Source organism: Camelus dromedarius, chromosome 21, assembly GCF_036321535.1.
Source record: "Camelus dromedarius isolate mCamDro1 chromosome 21, mCamDro1.pat, whole genome shotgun sequence".
NCBI classification, from domain to species: Eukaryota; Metazoa; Chordata; class Mammalia; order Artiodactyla; family Camelidae; genus Camelus; species Camelus dromedarius.
The window spans coordinates 25062409-25082886 of NC_087456.1; the positions used below are offsets into that span (position 1 = coordinate 25062409).

Below are 20478 nucleotides of genomic sequence, written 5' to 3' on the forward strand. Positions count from 1 at the left end.
CAGGAACTGCTATGTTGAGGATGATGGGAAACTTATACTGGCCTCTTTCTGTTCTTTTTTCATCTTGGGGGTAATGCTCAATCTCTGTCTTGAAGAATGAGTGAGGAATCTTCCTGGCAGTCCAGGTCTGGAGGACATTCCAGATGGAGACGCAGCTGTGTCCTCATCTTACAGAATGTGGATTTGATGTGTGGAGAGTGAGGGGATTTATTGTGTAGGCCAGAAGTCCTCAGATTTCCTCGGTTAATAGCACCCCTAGTTTTCCAGTGGTTTTTTTTCATGGCACCCCTAAGCTGATGAAATTTCCAACAGTTCTCTTTATGAAGTAGTTAAGTTCAAGCAACTCAGTATATATTTATATCCTAGTAACTTAGTAGCCTTATGGAAAAATAATACACATAAATTGCTGAAAAGAAACACATTACATTGTAAAATATTTTGTTCCTAAATGTTAAATATTTTAATTACAGTCTTGTTTTTATTTCATTCTTAAAATGACATGCATTGAAAGAAAAAAAATACTTTTCTTTCTTTCTTGAACCTTGGACTCGGATGCTACCATGCTTGTTTTCTGTTTCCCCAATGATTTTCCTGCGATACTTGATTTTTAGCACAACAATTGTGAAAAATCCAGCTTTGCAAAGATAAGACATTGAAGGGAATATAGCACACTCTGGTGTTGAAAGCAAACCACCTTGAGCTTATAGTGTATGTGATGTTTGACAGATACTGGGATTGTTGCTCAGTCTCCCTCAGATATTTAAAATATCCCATGGTGCCCCTAGGAATTTCCTGTGGCACCCTGGAGCCCCTGGATGCGTAGATTGGGATCCATAGGCATCGGCAGTTAGGTAGTTATTGAAGATTTGGTAGCAGAGAAGAAGACAGTTTGGACAGTGGATTGGATGTAGGATTGGACGGTGTGATATGGTCAGGAAGTCAGAGGATAAGAGCATGGACAAAATAAAATAGAACATGAACTGAGGAAGCAGAACGGTAAGACAGTAACCTCTGACTTTGTTTTGATTGACTAGGTAAATAAATGGTGAATGACCTGAGCAAGGGAAGACAGAAGCACATGGTTTATTAGGAGAGATGAGTTTGGAACTGTTTAGAATGGGAATGTCATGATGTGAGCTTTTAATTTACACAAGCTAAAATCTGTGATCTTAGCCGAAAGAAAATTAAAGGAAGAGAAATAAGAATTCAAGTAGGGCAGTATCCTTGTGCTGTTTGTATACCAGCAGTTCTCAAACTTTTTGGTCTCACTCTTAGAAATGATTGAGGATCCCCTTTGTGTCTGTGGATTATTTTTATCAGTATTTACCATAAAAATTAAAATTGAGAAGTTTTAAAAGAAGTTATTCATTTAAAAATAAAAACTGTATAAACCCAACTGTATGTTTATATAATGTTTTTTATGAAAAAATATCTATTTTCTAAAACAAAACTTTTGGTTAGAAGAGTGGTATGGTTTTGCATTTTGCAAAATATCCCATGGTGCCCCTAGAATTTCCTGTGGCACCCTGGAGCCCCTGGATGCGTAGTTTTTGCAAATCTCTTTAAATCTGACGTAGCCTCCAAAAAACTGCAGTGTATACTTACTTGTGAGAGAAAGAGAGCAAAAGAGACAAATTGCATCTTATTATTATTATGAAAATAGCTGTGACCTTGCAAACCTTCTTTGAAAAGTTCTCAGAAATCATCTGGGGTGAGACTTGGTGTGTGTCAGCTCAGGGCTCCGAAAGTGAGTGTCCAGCAGACGGGGGGCAGTGTCATTTAACCTTGGAAGTGTCACATAACATTACCTCTGACAAGTTGCATTGGTTGAAGCAGTCATAAGCTTGCCCAGATTCAAGTGGAGAGGACATAGAGGCCTCATGCTGGGAAGAGTGTCAAAAAGTTTGTGGAAAAGCTTTGAAACCTGCACAGATCATACCAGAAATTCAAGTACAGTTGACCGGCATTTGTACCCAGCATTGCAGTCAGCCATCATTTGCAGCTTTAAACCCTATGGATGCTGCTCTCTTCTTTGATATCTAGGTCTTTGAGGTATTTGCCTTCAGTAAACACCAGTATTATCAAAATTAAAGTCTGTTCCAGGGTGTACCCTGCTTCAACTTTTTTTTTTTTTTTTTTTTTGAGCACAAGAGGATACACCTTTGAGACATCTTCATTGGCGCTTGCATCTTCATTAGTGGCTTAATGTTAATGGAAAACAGTTTTTTTTTTAAGTATCACCTGCACTGAAGGAAGGCACTTATACAGACTTTAGCTCTTCTTTAAGATAGTCGTGTATTTCTAAAGCTTTCTCTTTAATTGTGAGTAAGCTTTTTCCTGTCTGCTTCTTCAACATAAAACATTAACACACTGGGAGAAATCACATACAAGGTGGCATGATTTTTCAGCATTATGTTGACATTGTTCCCCTGTATACCAGCCATGAATGAGTTAGTTCACGTTACCAAAAATAAATGTAGCAGAACAGACCGTGTATGTTTGATACAGTGGCTCCCCTTTTTGTATTCTTCCCATATAATATGATACTATGCACTTATATATGCATATCAGTGTTTATGATTGTGTGTGTGTGTGTGTGTGTGTATATATGTATATATATATACACCTCGCCAAAATAAATACTGCAAATTATGAGTGATTTAAGGAAATTGAGGGGACTGATTTTCTTTGTATGAGGTTTTTGACAACATGGTGACCTCAGAACCTCACCTCCATGTGAAATACCACTTTGACATAGTTTGAGATGCCTCTTAGCTATCTGGGTGAAGATGTCTAGAAGACCATTTGGAGTGCTGGGTGTGGGATCAGGACAGAGTTCTGGAGTGGAGATGAGACATTTTGGAGTTGAATACACATGGCTTAGTGAACATGGATGAGACTGTTCTGAGAAATCAACTAGAAGACCATAAAAAAGTCACAGGGAAGGTATGATGTGAGGAGGGTTTTAGAAGCTGGAAGGAGAAAAGCATTCTAGGTGAAAGAAAAGCATGACACTGAGAAGAAAAATAGTATAGTTATTCACTCCCCAGAGGTCATTTTAGTGAATGTATCTCTAGATTTGTTGCAGATACTTAATTATAACCATTTGCATATAAATATGTAATTTTACACTTGGAATTGTTCTACAGTAATGAGTTAAAATTGTTTCACAGTATTTCATGGAGCTCTTGCCTTGTATCTGATTATCTCTCATGTTTTAGAAAATTAGTAATAATATCTAACTTATTGATATTTACTTTTTTTCAGCCTTTGTAACTGAAAGCTTTACACAGATTTATTACCTTTTATTTTCCTATCAACTTAATGGGTTCAGTACAATTTTTACCCTTCTCTTATGGTTAAAAAGCGGAACTAGCTAAAGTAACAAATTCAAGATTGCACAGCTAGCATGTGGTGGACCGGTGATTCAGTCTCAGATCTGATGATGTGTCACAATTTCTTTAACAAGTCCCCTAATGGCGAAGATTTAGATTATTTCCAGTTTCTTACCTTGCTAAAATGCTCCAGTGAATATTTACGTACCTCTACCTTTGTTTACTTCTGTCTTTTTTTTTTTAGGATAAATTTTTAAGATTGATATTACTCATGTAAACTTTTTGAAGAGATTGAAATTTTTTAGTTTTGTTTTTAACTTAAAATATTATAAAACAATCAGTTTGATATAATTTTTGAAGGGAGACGTTTGACGTGAATTAATTTTACTTTCGGTTTTCTGCCTTTATAGACACCTTCTCCTCTTAAGACAAGATCACCTCCTTCTTTGAACAGTACTTGTGCTACATCTGAGGAGTCCTTGGTCCTTTACAACAGAGTAGCTGATCAAGGTGATGTGGTGCGTGAATTAAAAGCCAAGAAAGCAGCCAAGGAAGATATAGATGCAGCTGTGAAACAACTTTTGGCTTTGAAGGCGGAATATAAGGAGAAAACTGGCCAGGAGTATAAACCCGGAAATCCTCCTGCTCTGGTAGTACAGGATGTTTCTTCTAAATCATCATCAGGTATTCTGGACAGTAAATCTCTGTATGATGAAGTTGCCGCTCAAGGGGAGGTGGTTCGTAAACTGAAAGCCGAAAAAGCCCCTAAGGTTAGTATCCTTGAATGAGTTTAGACATATTGTAAGTAAGCCTTTGAAGTCAAATGGCTTAGTCTACTCTCAGCTTCTTGTAAGATGTATTGTCTATAGACTGTCTGCTTGAGTATTTTGACATATCAGTTAGCATTTACTGATGCGTGCTATGTGCCAGGCTCTGGAAATATTAATACGAAGCAGCTCACTTTCGAGTAGGGGAGGGGGCGGGAAGGGAACATACACAGGCCGTGATCCTGTGTGATGTGTATAAAGTGCTCTGAGAAGTGTCTGTGGTTACAGGGGGCCGGGAAAGAGGAAGCAGTTATTAAAGGATATTCAAAATAGTCCTGAAGTAGAAGCAGCCCTTTGAGGTGAATGACTTTCGGAGGAACGTACTCTTAAGTGTAGATCTGAGGTTCTTAAGCTTTATTGTATGTCAGAATCACTTGGAGAGCTTGCTAAAACACATATGCCGGGCTCCGCCTCTTGAGTGTCTGCTTCAGTAAGTCCAGAATATGCAAAGAATATGCATTTGTAAAAAGCTGTCCGGATGGTGCTGATGCTGCTGGCCTGGGCCTGGGCGTGGGAGACGGCACCAGCAGAGGCAGAGAGGTGTGAAGGCTCAAGGTTTATTCAGGGAATAATAGGATAATGGGTTGTCAAGAGGTTTTTGATCATCAACTGTTTCAGATTTTTTGTAGGGGAACCCTTTAAGTGATACCAAACTTTGAAGTATAAATTTCACTCTTGTTTTAATGATATCTTTAGGCAGTACATTTGCCAAGTGGGTGGTAGCCCTGAGTGTGGAAAAGGATCGTTTGCTCTAAATAAGAGACAAAAGGAATGGCATCTGTGATAGAGAAGAATCACATTTCATAAGCAAGATACGTGGTTCTACTCAAACAGTAGCAGAGTTCTAAAACGTGATCTGATGAGTGGTGCTGTAACTGGGCGAGCGCCCAGGGTTGTAGACCCTGGGCCATGGCAGCAGCACAGAGATACGATGAACCGCCGGGCTTGACTTTCTGGCTGGAGGGGATCTGTTGTCTCGTCAACATCCTGGGCTTTGGTTGGGGGTGATTGAGTAACTTGAGGCTGTACGTTGCTCGTCTCATTCACGTGGTGCTAGGCAGCTGACTGGAAACCCTGTCCCCTAAGATACTTTCACTCGTGGACATCTGACCGCTGCTGAGGAGAGAAAATGCTTCGGGGAGATCTTGGGTTTTGCTCCAGAAGTTACTTTTCTGTGTCTGCATTGTGAAGTGTGGGAAGTCCTTTCTTTTTCCCCTTTAATAAGCCTGTTGAAGTCCTGCAGAGCTATGATGATCTGAAACAGCTTTGCTCCAAGGAATGAAGGCTGCTCAGTGTATGAGTGTAGGATATAAATCCTTGGGGTGTCCTATCCTGTGGTGAGGTTAGGAGCGCTTTGTACTCTCTGTGTATGTCATGTACTGACTGTAGATCCCTTTCTAGATGTAATTGGAGGGGAAGGGCTTGGTCTTCAAACTCCTTTTTGCTGAGTGGAGAACATTGATTTTTGTGCTGATCTTGATCAGCTACCTGTGTTGGGGTAGCGTACTTATACTGAGAGTGGCAGCCAACTGTATCTCCCATCCCATTGGGTTAATGAATTACATCACACTTTCCTGAAATAGCACTGTGTCACGCTTATGAAAAGTCAGCCTATAGGTGAAAAAATCTAAATGTCTTTGGTAACTGGGCAGGTACTTTCACTAGGTGCTTTTGATAATGATAAGTGTGATACTGAAATGAGTCTGACTTCAGTTTAGTTTAACCTACATTTATTGAATGCCTACAGTGTGCCATATCTGTGCTTCAAAATATTGCTTGTGTGTGTGTATATATATATTTTTTTTCCTGTAAATGCTAACAGTTGCTATGTTTATATTTAATCCTCAAAACACCCACGTCCAATAATATTCTAATAATACTCCTTTTTTTATTTGTTGGTTTTAATAGCCAACGAGAAACTGCTTCCTGAAGTAAATATGAATATGAAAGTAACTTCCTGAAGTTTGCAAATCCCAGAATCCTATTTTGACCCATTCCCAAGTTATTTCCCATTAGAGGTGATGGGACGTGACTATTAGTAAGAGTTGGAAAAAATAAAGTTTGAAACAAGTACTTTTTAAAAGCTTTCTTCACTGATAGTTGAGATGCTCAGGCCATTTTGAAGGGTTCTATTCTTACTATTTTAAATTAGTTCTAGATTTTTCTTTTAATGAAAGTTTCCTCCTTTACCTGTGGAGAGATGTTTCCATCTAGTGGTTGCTGTAAAAATGACTGTTTGAATACTTTTCATTTTAACCATTGTAGCCAGGTGAGCTCTTACCTATTTTCGGTCATATTTTAAATCATACTTTTAGGGTCATTTTTACTTCCTCAAATTCCCATCTTAAACCTTTACTGAAGTCTTTTTGTAGGCAGTTTCCATTCTTATTCATCCTCAGTAGCAATTATTTATTGAAAACTTCTTTTCTCGTCTGAATTTTATGTTAGATGAATCTTTCTCCGTTAAGAACTTAACATCTATTAACAAGTGGTTTTTAAGGTTCTGCTATTGTGTAATGTTTACCGAGTAGTACCGTCCCATTTCTCTTTGTAAATGTCTTTTAGTCCAGAAAACCAGAATATCAAAAGAGATTAATTTTTCTCATCCTGTGAGACATATTCAAGTAAGAATCAAAGACTTCTTTTGAAAAAGCAGTTTCATGACATGTTAATAGGATTAAAATGGACATTTAAATTTAGATCATTGTCTCATACCTTCTATAATGCTGGGCACATAGAGCGCTCAAGATCAAAAACTCTGAAATAAACCCTAGGTTAAGATTCTAGCTCCACCGTTTATTGTGTAACTTTGAGTAAGGTACTTAATCCTTCTAATCTTTACTTCTTTCTTCTATAAAATGGATAAGGGTTGTTTCGAGAATTAAAGAAGACGATTTATGTAAAGCACTTAGCGTTAGTGTCTGGCACAGAATAAACAGGCTGTAAAATGATAGTGATTATGTTTTATATCAATAATTCTAATTCTCTCAAGAATCTTTAGGTACCTTGTAAATCATCAGTTAAGACTGCACAGTGAGTATAATGGTTTCACTCAGTTTTGAAAAATAACCAGAATAGATTACTTAGTCATCTAGAATGTTGCACTTCCCAATTGGACAGGATATAGATATATATAATTTTATACTATTTTTAGAATATTTCATTCAGTAATGAAGTAGTTTGCCCATATTAATTTTCTCCTTCATCACATTTCTGGAAAATTGTAATCTTGCCAAACAAGGGTTTTTTTCTTTGTGAAATGTGTGCCACCTGCCTTCATACTCTAGTCAATACCTGCTTATAGTGTAAAATGGAACTTCTTTCAGATAAGCCTCTTTTTGTAGAAATGGTTGCAGGGAAGTCCCTCAACTTTTTTCCCATTTTATTTCTTTTAGCTGATGGAAATTTCTTTTTTTCCCTTGATTGTTACGTATCTGATTAACTATGTCCTTTTTCTTAGGACAGGTAGATTTTGCTGTGAAAATGCTTTCAGTTCTAAAGACAGCATAAACAAGAGACAGGTCAGGAGTACAAATCAGACCACTTATTGGCTTCTCTTCGCAATTTCTCCTCTTACCTTTACTTCCTGAGATGCCTAGTGTGGCTGACTCTACATTAACAGGCAGCGAAATGTTATATCATAAAGTAGCTGGACCAGGAAATGTCATTTGCTGTTTTATAGATGGAAATTCTTTGAAGGTATACCAGTGCTTCCTGCATCCCTCTGACCCCAATTTTAGTATTCTTCCTGGCTTCTGTTGGGTTGTTCTTAACTCTCTGGGGCACAGTTAGAATGTAGCAGTAAAACTTGGATGGGATAATTGAGAGGCACTTTTTTCTGTTTTGTTTGATGCCTTGACTTTCCAGTGGTATAGTGTATAGTATATAGTATAATCTGTGGTTACATGGTGTCACCATTCAGGTAAGGCGTCCAACTTGGGCCCTTTGCCTGCATTGCTGTCTTCTCTGCTAAAGTCACAAGTGTCTCAGTTGGGCTGAGTGTTTCATTCTTTTTCATCAAAATTATATTGAAGTACCAGAAGCTCATATATTTAGGTGAATGTCTGATTAAAACCTTAATCCTCTTGTTTCATTGTAAATTTTTAAGAGTGATGTAACTATTCTTTAGTTGAGCCCTAACAATAGATTTTTCCAATGCTGCATTTAGTGTCTGTTTAATAGGCTGAAGAAAATAAGGATTTGTGTAGGCAGAGCCATTGAGTTGATCTTTGTTCTGATTTTGTAAATTCTGACTCCACTATGTAGACCCAGGGCTTGGAAACTGACAGTTTGCTTGGATGTTCTATAATTTATTTGACTGTTTACACATGTAGAGAGGTCACAGTACTATATGTGTATGTGTGTTTGTTTATTTTTATGACTTGTATATAGCTTTATGATATTTATATTTTTAACTTTTCTTTAGCTTTGATCTGCTATTTTAGGCTGATGGTTTAACTCCTTTCTGCTTGGGTTCCTCCATGATTATTTACAAGAATACTTTGGTGGTAATGAATGACTTTTAATAATTGTTGAAATTTTCACAAGTTTCAGAAAACATAAAATATTTATCCTTTTTTCTCTTTTCTCTCAGGCTAAAGTAAATGAAGCTGTAGAATGTTTACTGTCCTTGAAAGCTCAGTATAAAGAAAAAACTGGGAAGGAGTACATTCCGGGTCAGCCCCCCTCACCTCAAAGTTCAGATTCAAGCCCAACCAGAAGTGCTGAGCCTAGTGGTCCAGAAACACCAGAAGCCAAGCTACTTTTTGACAAAGTAGCTTTGCAAGGAGAAGTAGTTCGAAAACTTAAAGCCGAAAAAGCTTCTAAGGTTGGTGTGATATTATGTTCATATGTTTTTGTTTTTTACATTGCAGGCTATTTTCTTTGCCTGAAACATGTTCGCTCCCTCACATCTGGCTAACTTCTCATGTCTGTCGGTTCTCAACTCTTCATCTTGCCTTTTAGAGAAGCCTTCATTGATCCTTTCTCCTCCCAGCTGGAGCTGACTGGGCATTCTCATATGACACTCTTTCTCTGACATAACACTTGAACATACTACATTTTAATCGTTTGCTAAATTCTCTGTTTCTCTCTTGTGTGTAAGAGCCTTGAGAATGGGGACCTAGACCCGAGAGTGTTTGGCTCACTGCAGGCCCTTGATGCACACTCTTTGTTTGACTCACTCTCCTAAAGCTCTCTCAGGCTCACATCTGAGGTTTTATCTTGAGCTCTGGTGTAGTTTGTGCTAGTTGTATTGTCCTTGCAAGAGTAGGATTTTTTTAGTACAGATTCTCAGGCTAAAGTTAGTGAAGCTGTAGAATGCTTACTGTCCCTGAAAGATTCATAAGTGTAGAAAATGGTAAGTCGCTACAGGTTTTGAAGTTTAACCAGTAATATAGAAGTTTGATTGCTGTCATCTTTATAATTGCAAAATGTTCAACTTATGGATTTAATGGCTCTTAAACTGCAGTAGAGTACGTGTTGTATCTCAGTGCTTTCTAATAGAACCTTCTGAGATGGTGGGCGAGCCCTCTAGCAGTTCTCTCCAGTACCGTGGTCACTAACCACAGGTGCTGAAATGTGGATGTTGTGACTAAGGAACTGAACTTTTATTTACTTGAATTTGCATTTAAATAGCCACGTGTGGCTAGTGATTGTTGCTGAGCGGTGCAGTTACGGTACTGTTGTTTAGACACTGTGTTTCAGTGCTGTCCCTGTTTATCATGTTCTTTTGTTTACTTTCAGTAGTTAGTATATTTAGCATTCTCCACCCTTACCCTATAACCCTTCTGCCTTTAATAGTATTTTCCAATCTACTTATAAAGCTTTGGACATTGGTGCTTAGACAGTGGTTTCAATTAAATACCATCTTCTCTTCTTCCTCTTTTGTTAAACTAAAGGATCAAGTGGATACAGCTGTCCAAGAGCTCCTTCAGCTGAAGGCACAGTACAAGTCTCTGACGGGAGTAGATTATAAGCCTGTCTCTGCCATTGGGGCTGAGGAGAAAGATAAGAGAAAGAAAGAAAAAGAGAATAAATGTGAAAAGCAGAATAAGCCCCAGAAACAAAATGATAGCCTAAAGAAAGATTGGTCTAAAAGCCAAGGAAGTGGGCTGCCATCCAGTGGAGCAGGGGAAGGACAGGGGCCTAAGAAGCAGACCAGGTAATGAAACGTGGGGACTTCATTTGACGTAAAGCAAAGTTTTGGATGAATTCAACTATTAAATTATTAAAAACAAACAAACTAACAAATTTTGGTGAGTTTGACTATCCCATTAAGTTGGAGAATGCTAAAGGTATAATGTCAGCTTTTGTTCATTTTCTGTTTCTTTATTTAAATAGGTAACACATGCATTTGCTTGGTTCAGGAATCTGAGAATATAAAAAGTTCAGTGAAATCTCACTCCTGTGTTTCTTTCTCATCTTCCCCGTTCCTCCTACCACCATAATGAATTGGTAACCACTGTTACTAGTTTCTCTGTCCATTGAGAGAGTTTCATTTGCTTACACAAGTAAAAGCAAATAAAAAGACACACTTTTTTCTCTTTTTCTGCCCTTTTAACACAATTGTTAGCCTAACCGTACACGTTGTTTTGCACTTCAGCGGATTTTTCAAATGAAAATCTTTTGTGGGGGCCAAATGAGAACTTCATTCTCGGTAGGATTTTTAAATCAGCAGGTTAAATATAAAACAAAACTGGTTTAAAGACAACACAGTGGAATAGATGATGTTTCAATAACATGATTCCCCTGTTATCCCCATCCCAAAGTTAGAGTGAACTTTATACAAGGTTCACCCTAAGCTGAACGTAAGCTAAGCTGTGGTTAGCAGCTACTATTTAGAAACACTTTGGTATTAGATTCGTTTAGCTGAATTTCGAATTCTGCTGCATTTCCCACAGAATACATGCATAATGTCTCCTTAAATAAGATAATGCAACAGTTGTTTTTCCTGCCCGTTGACTGGGTGATCAGATTTATAGAATAGTAGAAAAGAAAATAGGACTTCTCACTCACCTTTTACCTTCTGACTGTTTGTGAAAGGGCCAGGTTTCATACAGGCATTTTGTGGAGTTGTGTCAAAGTGAAACAACAGAGAATTCAAATGTAAATACATTGAGATTTTAAGCCAATAAAGCCTTATTTGCAAACTGAAAAGATACATCTTTTATAAAACATAACTAATGGATAGATTTTTTTCTGTGTGGATCATAAGACCACAGTTTCCTGAATAGTTGTTGGTGTTTCAGTAGAAGGATCATTGTCTAGAATAGTTCTTGATATATAACTTCTTTTTTTCTTTTGAAGTATAGTTAGTTTTGAGTGTTGTGTCTAGAATAGTTCTTTATTGCAGATTTATTTTGGAAGCATCTGTCGCTGCAACTTTTATTTACTTCAATTAAAAGAAAAACTTACAGAACATGTAAGGATATAAACACATATACATACATACACATTTATATATTCACACATGTATATACACATAGCCGTTGTTTTTACTATTTTTTATGTGTTACTTTCAGTGAGACGCTGATCTAATTTTACCTGGATTGAGATTGGCAAAAGATCTCTTTTATTTTTTAGTAAGAGAATATGTGAATAGGTTCTAACTTTACTATAAACACATTACCTTATAAAGAACTTTGTAAAAGAAATGTCTGCATTAAAATCATAGCTTTTGTTAGGCTTAGCTTTCCTAGCTTTTTTGTGGACAGCATCACAACACCTTTTAAGAGATGGTTGAACTTTTTGTTTTCTAGTTTAAAAACATCTTGGGAATGAATATAGAAAAGATATAAATATAGAAATAACTCATACTGAAGAAAGACTAATCTATTTTGAAGTTTAGAGGTTTATTTCCGTTCAGCCTAAAAGCATTTGCTGAAGAAGAGATTTATATTTTATCTTTTATTTCTACAGGTTAGGTCTTGAGGCAAAAAAAGAAGAAAATCTTGCAGATTGGTATTCTCAAGTGAGTATGTGTTCAGTTGATTTTTATGTTTTAAATTCCTCAAAGGCTACTTTATATTTAGATTCTAAAATCCAGACACAAAGTAATAATGTATAATGCCTTTAATAATATATGGAACAGTCATGTAACATGTCACAGTTTTCAAAACATGTTCACATGAAGTAGTGAATTGAGAAATAGCCCTGTGAGATAGCCATTATTTGATTTTTTTTTTTTTTTTTTTTTTTTTTTGGTGAGGTAAAGAGATTAGTCCAAAGTCACAAAACAGTAACTAGCAGAAGCAAGATTAGAATTAAAGTCTTCTAAAGAATTTAGAGCCCTGGTGTTGCTCGGCATAGAACGATCCATTTTACCCTCACATTAAGAAGATGCACCAACAGTGGAAGCCTCTGGATTTGAAGCTTGGTTATCATATTCTTGGCACTTACGCTATCGTTTTGGTTCAACCTAGGCTTCATAGAGACTATGTTTTCCTTTTAAAAAGGTCATCACAAAGTCAGAAATGATTGAGTACTATGATGTAAGCGGCTGCTATATTCTTCGTCCCTGGGCATATTCCATTTGGGAATCCATCAAGGACTTTTTTGATGCTGAGATTAAGAAACTTGGCGTTGAAAACTGCTATTTCCCCATGTTTGTGTCTCAAGGCGCATTAGAGAAAGAGAAGACTCATATTGCCGACTTTGCCCCTGAGGTAAGTTAGCCTGCTTTATTTTTGCAGTTTTCTCTCATAAACTCAGAAGTGTATTTTCAGTTTGCACTTGAATAGTAATTTAAAAGGCAAATTACAACAGCTAACTTAGAGAAATGTAAAGCCATTAAAAAAAATTGTTTCTTTCGTCAGGGCAAGTTACGATTCTTTTTATTACATTAATTTAACTGGCTCTCACTTTTTAGTAAACATTTATAAGGACAACAAGTATCTACCTATTTTTCACAGTGAACAGCAGCAACCATTTTAACTTGTATTAAATGATACAGAAAAAATTGAAATAGAGATTTGCCTACATCTGTCCTGTTTCCCTAAAGTGTTGTTAAAAAATGTATGAGAAATGGTTTTATCTTCCTAGGTTGCTTGGGTGACAAGATCTGGCAAAACAGAGTTGGCAGAACCAATTGCTGTTCGTCCTACCAGTGAAACAGGTGAGGCTGGGCCTTGGCGCATGGGAGGAAGCTCGTGGAACATTAGAGACAGCTTCTAGAGTTGTCTCACCTTTTATTTTGTGATACTTATAATCCTTGTTGATGACATAAAGTTTAGTGAATGTTGATAAAGATGAATGCAGATTTAAGTGGTGTTGACTTTTATTCTCTGTACCGTATTGATTGTGGAGCTCTTTAATCGTTAGGATAAAGGTGGTTTTTTTTTTTAACTCTTGGCATCATTTTTAATTTCATGCTATAGTTTTTCAGAACTTTCCAAGGAGTTTTATTCTTGCAATAGTTTCTGTCTTGGACTTGATTATAAAATTGCAAACACTAATGTTCTATACCATATTTACTTACAAATTATTCATTTTGATGTTACATTTAGATTCCTGTAGGGTTTTTATAGGTTTCTAAGTGATTTCATTTTCATCGTGTATTATTCTTCCAATGGCATAGTTAGGAAAGTAGAAACAGCTATTGTTATCTCCATTTTGCAGGTAAGAAAATCTCTGAAGGGTTAGGTGATTTTCCTGAAATTACACATAGAAAGTAGGAGTATCTCTTGGAAATTTTAGGAGTACCTTGTTGGAAATACCATTCACAGGCACAACCACAACATTTTAATTCCTATTAATTATGTTGCCAGTTTAACCAGCCTTTGAGGAAGAGTAAAACCTTCAGTGACTAACCCTGCCTGTGTTTTCACTGTGTCTTTTCAGTAATGTATCCTGCATATGCGAAATGGGTGCAGTCCCACAGAGACCTGCCCATCAGGCTCAACCAGTGGTGCAACGTGGTGGTAGGTGCACGCCTCTTCTCATAGTCTTCCATTATTCTTCTTACTCATTTTAAAAAAAAAACACATTTTTTTCTGTATTTTTATATTCAGAGGTTTGAGAGTATGGAAGCAGTTTTGAAGTATTTTGGATCACAGTTAGATTTCTGATTACTTACCACGTAAAGTTGTTACTGAAAATTGAAAAGCCCTTGCTAACGATCAAATTGTGTTCCTGCCTCTTCCAGCGCTGGGAGTTCAAGCATCCTCAGCCTTTCCTGCGCACTCGTGAATTCCTTTGGCAGGAGGGACACAGTGCGTTTGCTACGTTTGAAGAAGCAGCAGAAGAGGTATAAAAATTGTCTTCCATATTAAGTATGTTCTAATTCTTTGTCCAGGCTGTGCTTTTTTTTTTTTTTTTTTCTCTCCCCAGCCATAAGTATTGCAGTGCTGTCTGTTTATATAATAGTCATTTAGGAAACAAGTAAGCTGAAGTTCAGTCTGATCTAAAAATGACATTGAAAGGTAATTTCCTGGTATAAATTATTTTGTTCCTTAAAATGTTATGTGTCACCTGTTAAAAAACAATTCAAATGTACACGGACTTAAGAAATTGCTTGTTGAAATTTTATTAGAAAATGAGCTGTTGTATCATGTGACTTATTCCTCAATAAAGTTGAAGAAAAAATTTTTTAAAGAAAAAAAAACTTCTAAATTTTCAGATGAAAATAGTTTTGGACTTCAGTGTAAAGAAGGAATTGTAATCCCATGGGTGAAATTAATTATTCCTCGTGAGATTTTCACCCTGCTTACTGTGTATCTTTCATGAGCACTTATTTCTCTTATATTCTAAATTTATGTACATTTAGAAAAATTATTCAGCTTCTTTGCACACTGCTTTGTTGACTGTCTTTCTTAAGGAATTCATACTGACTGACCTTTTTATAAAAAAAGATTTTTGTTGTTTTTAGTGTTTTTCCCGCCATAGTTTTAAGCAGTGCAGTTTAATAGATCGATAATAAATAAATATATACCATAAATTGGGACACTTTTACATTTAAAGTGTTGTTACAGGTTTTGCAGATCCTTGACTTATATGCTCAGGTATATGAAGAACTCCTGGCAATTCCTGTTGTGAAGGGAAGAAAGACTGAAAAGGAGAAGTTTGCGGGAGGAGACTACACAACGACCGTAGAAGCGTTTATATCTGCTAGTGGGAGAGCTATCCAGGTACCAGACCGCTGCGCGGGGCTCCTAGGGGACCGTACATGTAGCCCGTGGGCAGATCTGACAGGGTTCTTCTGTCATCAGACAAGTAGCCTCTTAAAAAACCAGCACTTCATGTGCTTTCTCGGCCATATTGTAATTTCAGGCCAATCTGTCTCATCCCTGTGAGTCTCTAAGGTCAGTTAAGTCAAGGTTTGTATCCTGAATTATTAAATATTAAAGCATGGATTTTTTTTAACCTTTGTAGTTAAAGTTACTCCTGTATAAGGGGCTGCTCACAACAGTACACTACTGTAATATTTTTGGACTAATTTTAGTCTCTGTTGTACCAGTTATGCTTAAAAAACTTACTTAATGTAAAAAAATCAGGGATGATAAATGGGTGTCGTGCCATTTTTAAGGCTTGCGATCTTATAGTAATCATATTCAGAAGCATAATAGGTCGTTAAAATTAAAGTGAGTGTTTCTCTGTTTTTAGGGAGCAACATCACATCACTTAGGGCAGAATTTTTCTAAAATGTTTGAAATCATTTTTGAAGATCCAAAGACACCAGGAGAGAAGCAATTTGCATATCAGAACTCCTGGGGCCTGACAACTCGAACTATTGGTGTTATGACCATGGTTCATGGGGACAACATGGGCTTAATATTACCACCCCGTGTAGCCTGTGTTCAGGTAAGGAAAATACTTCTGTTTATCATTTCTTTTATAAAATGTAAGTCATAACTAGTAAAGAAAATTTAGAAGTGGGATTTTCTAAATGTCATTCAGGTAGATTTTGCTGATACAGAATCAGTGTAGGAAACAGTCTAGACCTCAGTGTTGTGTAGCTATGTGTATTATTTGGGTTACTGTTTCTTACCTAGTTTTAATTTGAATTAAAAGTAAATTTTAATTAAGTTTTTGAAATCTAAAATACAAGTAAATTTTAATTAAAAGTTAATTTTTTTACCTACTTTATAAAACTTTTAGAAATTATTTTTTGAAATGATTTATAATAGGTTAAATGAAAAACACAAGTGCATTTATCATGAACCAACAATATGCAGGTAATTGCTAGATACCTATTAGATTAGAAATCACACAGATTGATTTGTGTTAAGACTTACAGTCACTGGTAGGTTTTGGATACCTGGATACCATGGTATATCTCGATACCACGTGGGTGATATGACTTCATTACTTCTGTATGCTGATTTTTTTTTAAATATAAATTTAAGTATAAATTTGTGATACTGTGCTGGATTCTAGGTGGTGGTTATTCCTTGTGGCATTACAAATGCACTTTCTGAGGAAGACAGAGATGCTCTTATTGCAAAATGCAATGATTATCGAAGGCGGTTACTCAGCGTTAATATTCGAGTTAAAGTTGATTTGCGAGATAACTACTCACCAGGTTGGAAGTTCAATCACTGGGAGCTCAAGGTAAGTTCTTCAGTTGCGTATTTTACTCCCACACTCCCAGTTTGGATTTAGATTTTGTTTCTGCAGGTATATACTTTTATAAAATATAAGGCTGTTTCATTACTTGTCTCTATTTTGATAGTTAAGTGTTCTTTTCATCTTCACTTAAACTAAGTGTTGAACACAGACACTGTTCAAAGCATAGTAATATTAGGATCTAAAGTTTATATATTTGCTAAATTCAAAATCATTTTGTGGAAGCTTATTTTTTTTTTTTAAATGATCTTGAAGACCTTGTTTATGGTTAATAAACCCCGTGGTTGTTACTAACACGTTTATGTCAGGAGTTCATAAAATAAATAAGTTATTTAAGCAGTAAGACTATCAGAATTATGGTGCATGGGCGTCACCTCGCTGTCATTGTAACAGCTAATCAGAGATTAATTTCATACTTGGTTTTTCATACCACATTGTTTCACAGCAGCTTGTTGATTTTTATTTTGTGTATTTAAAGCTGGTCTAAATTCTGGCTTAGTGTTTTTAATATAACTTATTTATTACACATAGTCAGTATAAGATCTATAGTCTTAATTCCTTTTCTCAGACTTTGGGATCTTTTTTTCTTATGATGAAAACAGTGAATCTTACTAGAACTAGCAGTTAGGAGTCGAATTTATAAAATCACATTATAGGAAATGGATGAGAAGATGTAGTGAGACTACAGCTTCAAGCTTTCAAACGTGGAAGCTCAGCAGCAGTGGCATATTCAGTATCAATGTATGTCAGGTTCCTAACGTTTTTACTTACTTAGAAGTAGCGGTTGTGCAATTCCAGTAATAGTTTGTCTAAACCCATTTGTACCTGCTTGAGGTACCAAAGAGAAACTTACTCCTTGCTACTAGGTGGGTGGAAAGGGGGGAAAGGCTGTTCATACTTTCTCCTATGTCCCTCCTCTTCCCCTTCCTCCTCCGAGGACTGACTTGACTTTGCTCTGTCACTCTTCTTTTCCTTACCCTGGTGAACCCGTACTCTGTGGGGGAGGCGCCTTAGTAAGAGTTGACTCTGCTACAGCTTCCTAATCTTCAGAACTTAGGAAAGAAAACAAAGCACCCAAGTTCTAAAACTAAAGGACACTTAAGAAAGAGAGTTCCCTAGCTAGTGAAAAGGACTGATCATACATTTAATGCCAAGAGTACCTGAGGGAAGAAAACATTTGGGAAGATCTAGATTCATGTTTATTCAATAGTGACTAACTTTGTGATCTCCTTTCCCAGTACAGGGTGCAGTCCTGTTGTATTGTGTCGCCAGGTCTTTTAAGTCTCCTTTTATCAAGAGTAGTTCCTCAGCCTTTCTTTGTAATTCATGACATTGACATTTTTGTAAATAAAGATCGGTAATTTTATAAAATATTCTTCAGTTTTGATGAATTTACTCATTAAGGTTTGCCTTCTCCAGTAACTTTCCTTTTCTCTTCCAGCTGAGGATAATCTCCCACTTCTGATGCTCTGCACTGATTTTTATTATTTGTATGCATGCCCTATTCACCCTGCAAAACATGATGCTTCCTGAGGACAGGATCTACTTCTTACTCATCTTTTAGATCTCATTGCACTTAACACTGTTTCCTACACATGCACACATTGGATGAATAAAGGAAGACAAAATAATGTAATAGTATATAGCATTTTATTCCAGAGTGTTCATTATTTTATAAAATAAGTCTTCTCCAGGGATAAATCATTTTTTTCTAGAGTAACACTTAAAATTTTTCTTTTGGCTTTGTTCACAAGGATTGAATATCCACAGGGTTCAAACTTGTATGTGGCCCGTGAGCTCCTTTGTAAAAACTACCTGTGGAGGAGGGTACTGGGGAGGGGTTCTCAACATGCAGCTGCAGGACCAGCATTCTCAGCATCACTTGAGAACTTGTTAGAAATATGTGTTCTCAGGCCCCATCCCTGTACCTCCTGCAATAAGACACTCAGTGGGTGGACCCCAGCAGTCTGTGCTTTGACAAACCCTTCACTATCTGGTGTTTAAGGCAGAGCCACAGAGCTAGGGCTTCCCAACCAAAGGACCCCACGTGCCGTGAATGAGTCAAGGATGTGCCGGGGGCCTTAGGGTGGCTCTGGCTCTGAGAGGCCTTCTGTGTTTCCCCCCGTGTGCCATCCCAGTGTGATCTTGTACGTGTGCTGTCATGTGAGGAAAGTTAGGAACACTCATCTACACAGCTACCCTCGTGTTTCCCCATTAAGCTCGCTCTTAGCTCAGAACCACTCAGAAGGTACTGTTTTTCCTTTGGTTGATGCCTTCTTACTGGGATAGGTTTCTGTAGTATCTCAGGAATATTACCTACTTTTTAAAATCATTGGCTTGTCTTTGTTCTTTGGATTTTCATGATTAGATAAAGCCATGGAATGTCTGTGTATTCAGCTGGAGACACGCATGGCTTTTTGTGTTTTTTAGGGAGTTCCCATCAGACTTGAAGTTGGGCCTCGTGATATGAAGAGCTGTCAGTTTGTAGCTGTCAGACGAGATACTGGAGAAAAGCTCACAGTTGCTGAAAATGAGGCTGAGACTAAACTGCGTGCCGTTTTGGAAGACATCCATGTGACCCTCTTTACACGGTCCGTTTCTCAGGCTTGTTTGTGTCTCTCATCTTCAGGTCCTGCTCAGCCCTTGAGATCGGTACCAAGGAATCCTTTCATTGCCCCAGTGGGAAGGAATCTTTCCCTCCAAACTCCCATGGTTCTTAGTTCTCCTTTCTCTTTGTGTTTTTTGACTTGTGTTATGATTGGTTTTTTGTGTGTGCTTTCTGCTCCTTACTAGGTTTTCAGTGGTGGATTGTCTGTCCTGTGGACTAATTTGGATTAATTTGAGATCCAGGTTTTATGATATATAATATTTGAGGGGCAAAGGCATTGATTCTCACCTATTGGATACACATTAGCAGCACCTGGGGAGCTTTAAAAAATACCAGTGCTTGGGACCCTCCCCAGAGATGTTAATTTGATGTAGAGTGGGCCTGGATCCTAGAGTATTAAAAGCTCCCCAGTCTTATAAAAGACTAATGCACTATGGAAATAAATTGAATAGTGTATACGTATGTGTTTTTCCTTTCCTAAATGTTTTCATGCCTTTGTGTTTGAGTCTCACAGTTTGATATGGTAGTTAGACGAGTATTTTTCCAGTTTTGTAGAAGGGAAAACTAAGACCAGAGAGGTTTAAAAATAACCCAGACTCTCATAGGTAGTAAGTGGTAAAGCCAGATTTAGAATGTTGGTCAGTGGAGATTTAATGGCAGCAAAGTGATTATTACCTGCGTGCACTTGGCAGATTCTTTAATGTTCACAATAATGCAGGAATGGACTGAGATGTAGTGAATGTCACTGCTAGTGACAAAGCTGAGATTCATATTGAGTTCTATTTTTTCATTAAGTTATGCTGTGTTTTAAAAACTTTTCACATTATTAATAAAAAAATATGTATTCTTTTCTAATTATTGCTTGATAGGGCTTCTGAAGACCTTAAGACTCATATGGTTGTGGCTAATACAATGGAAGACTTCCAGAAGGAGCTCGATTCTGGGAAGGTAAGAGACTTCTGAAAAGTTTTGACTATAAACATATTTCAGTAAATGGTATTTTAAGGCTAATTGAGTTTATGCATGATGTTAATCTTTTTTTAAAAGCCAGTCACACAAAAGGATCATATGTTATTCAGCATTACATACTCTCATTTTCCACTGGCTTTCCTGAAGCACTGCAACATTAAATCATTTTTGAATG

At 37.0% G+C, this 20478-nt stretch overlaps 1 protein-coding gene across 2 annotated transcripts in view; it reads left to right on the forward strand.

Annotated features, from left to right (window-relative positions):
* EPRS1 (glutamyl-prolyl-tRNA synthetase 1) overlaps nt 1-20478 on the forward strand; it is a 56081-nt gene that overhangs the window by 31315 nt on the left and 4288 nt on the right. For both annotated transcript variants that reach the window (XM_031438394.2, XM_031438395.2), the window contains 13 exons: nt 3746-4105; nt 8757-8990; nt 10063-10325; nt 12083-12134; nt 12619-12828; nt 13205-13277; nt 14003-14082; nt 14307-14408; nt 15133-15288; nt 15764-15961; nt 16538-16711; nt 19157-19317; nt 20204-20282. In XM_031438394.2, the coding sequence (XP_031294254.1) occupies nt 3746-4105; nt 8757-8990; nt 10063-10325; nt 12083-12134; nt 12619-12828; nt 13205-13277; nt 14003-14082; nt 14307-14408; nt 15133-15288; nt 15764-15961; nt 16538-16711; nt 19157-19317; nt 20204-20282 (2142 nt within the window). The remainder of the gene's footprint in view (nt 1-3745; nt 4106-8756; nt 8991-10062; nt 10326-12082; nt 12135-12618; nt 12829-13204; nt 13278-14002; nt 14083-14306; nt 14409-15132; nt 15289-15763; nt 15962-16537; nt 16712-19156; nt 19318-20203; nt 20283-20478) is intronic.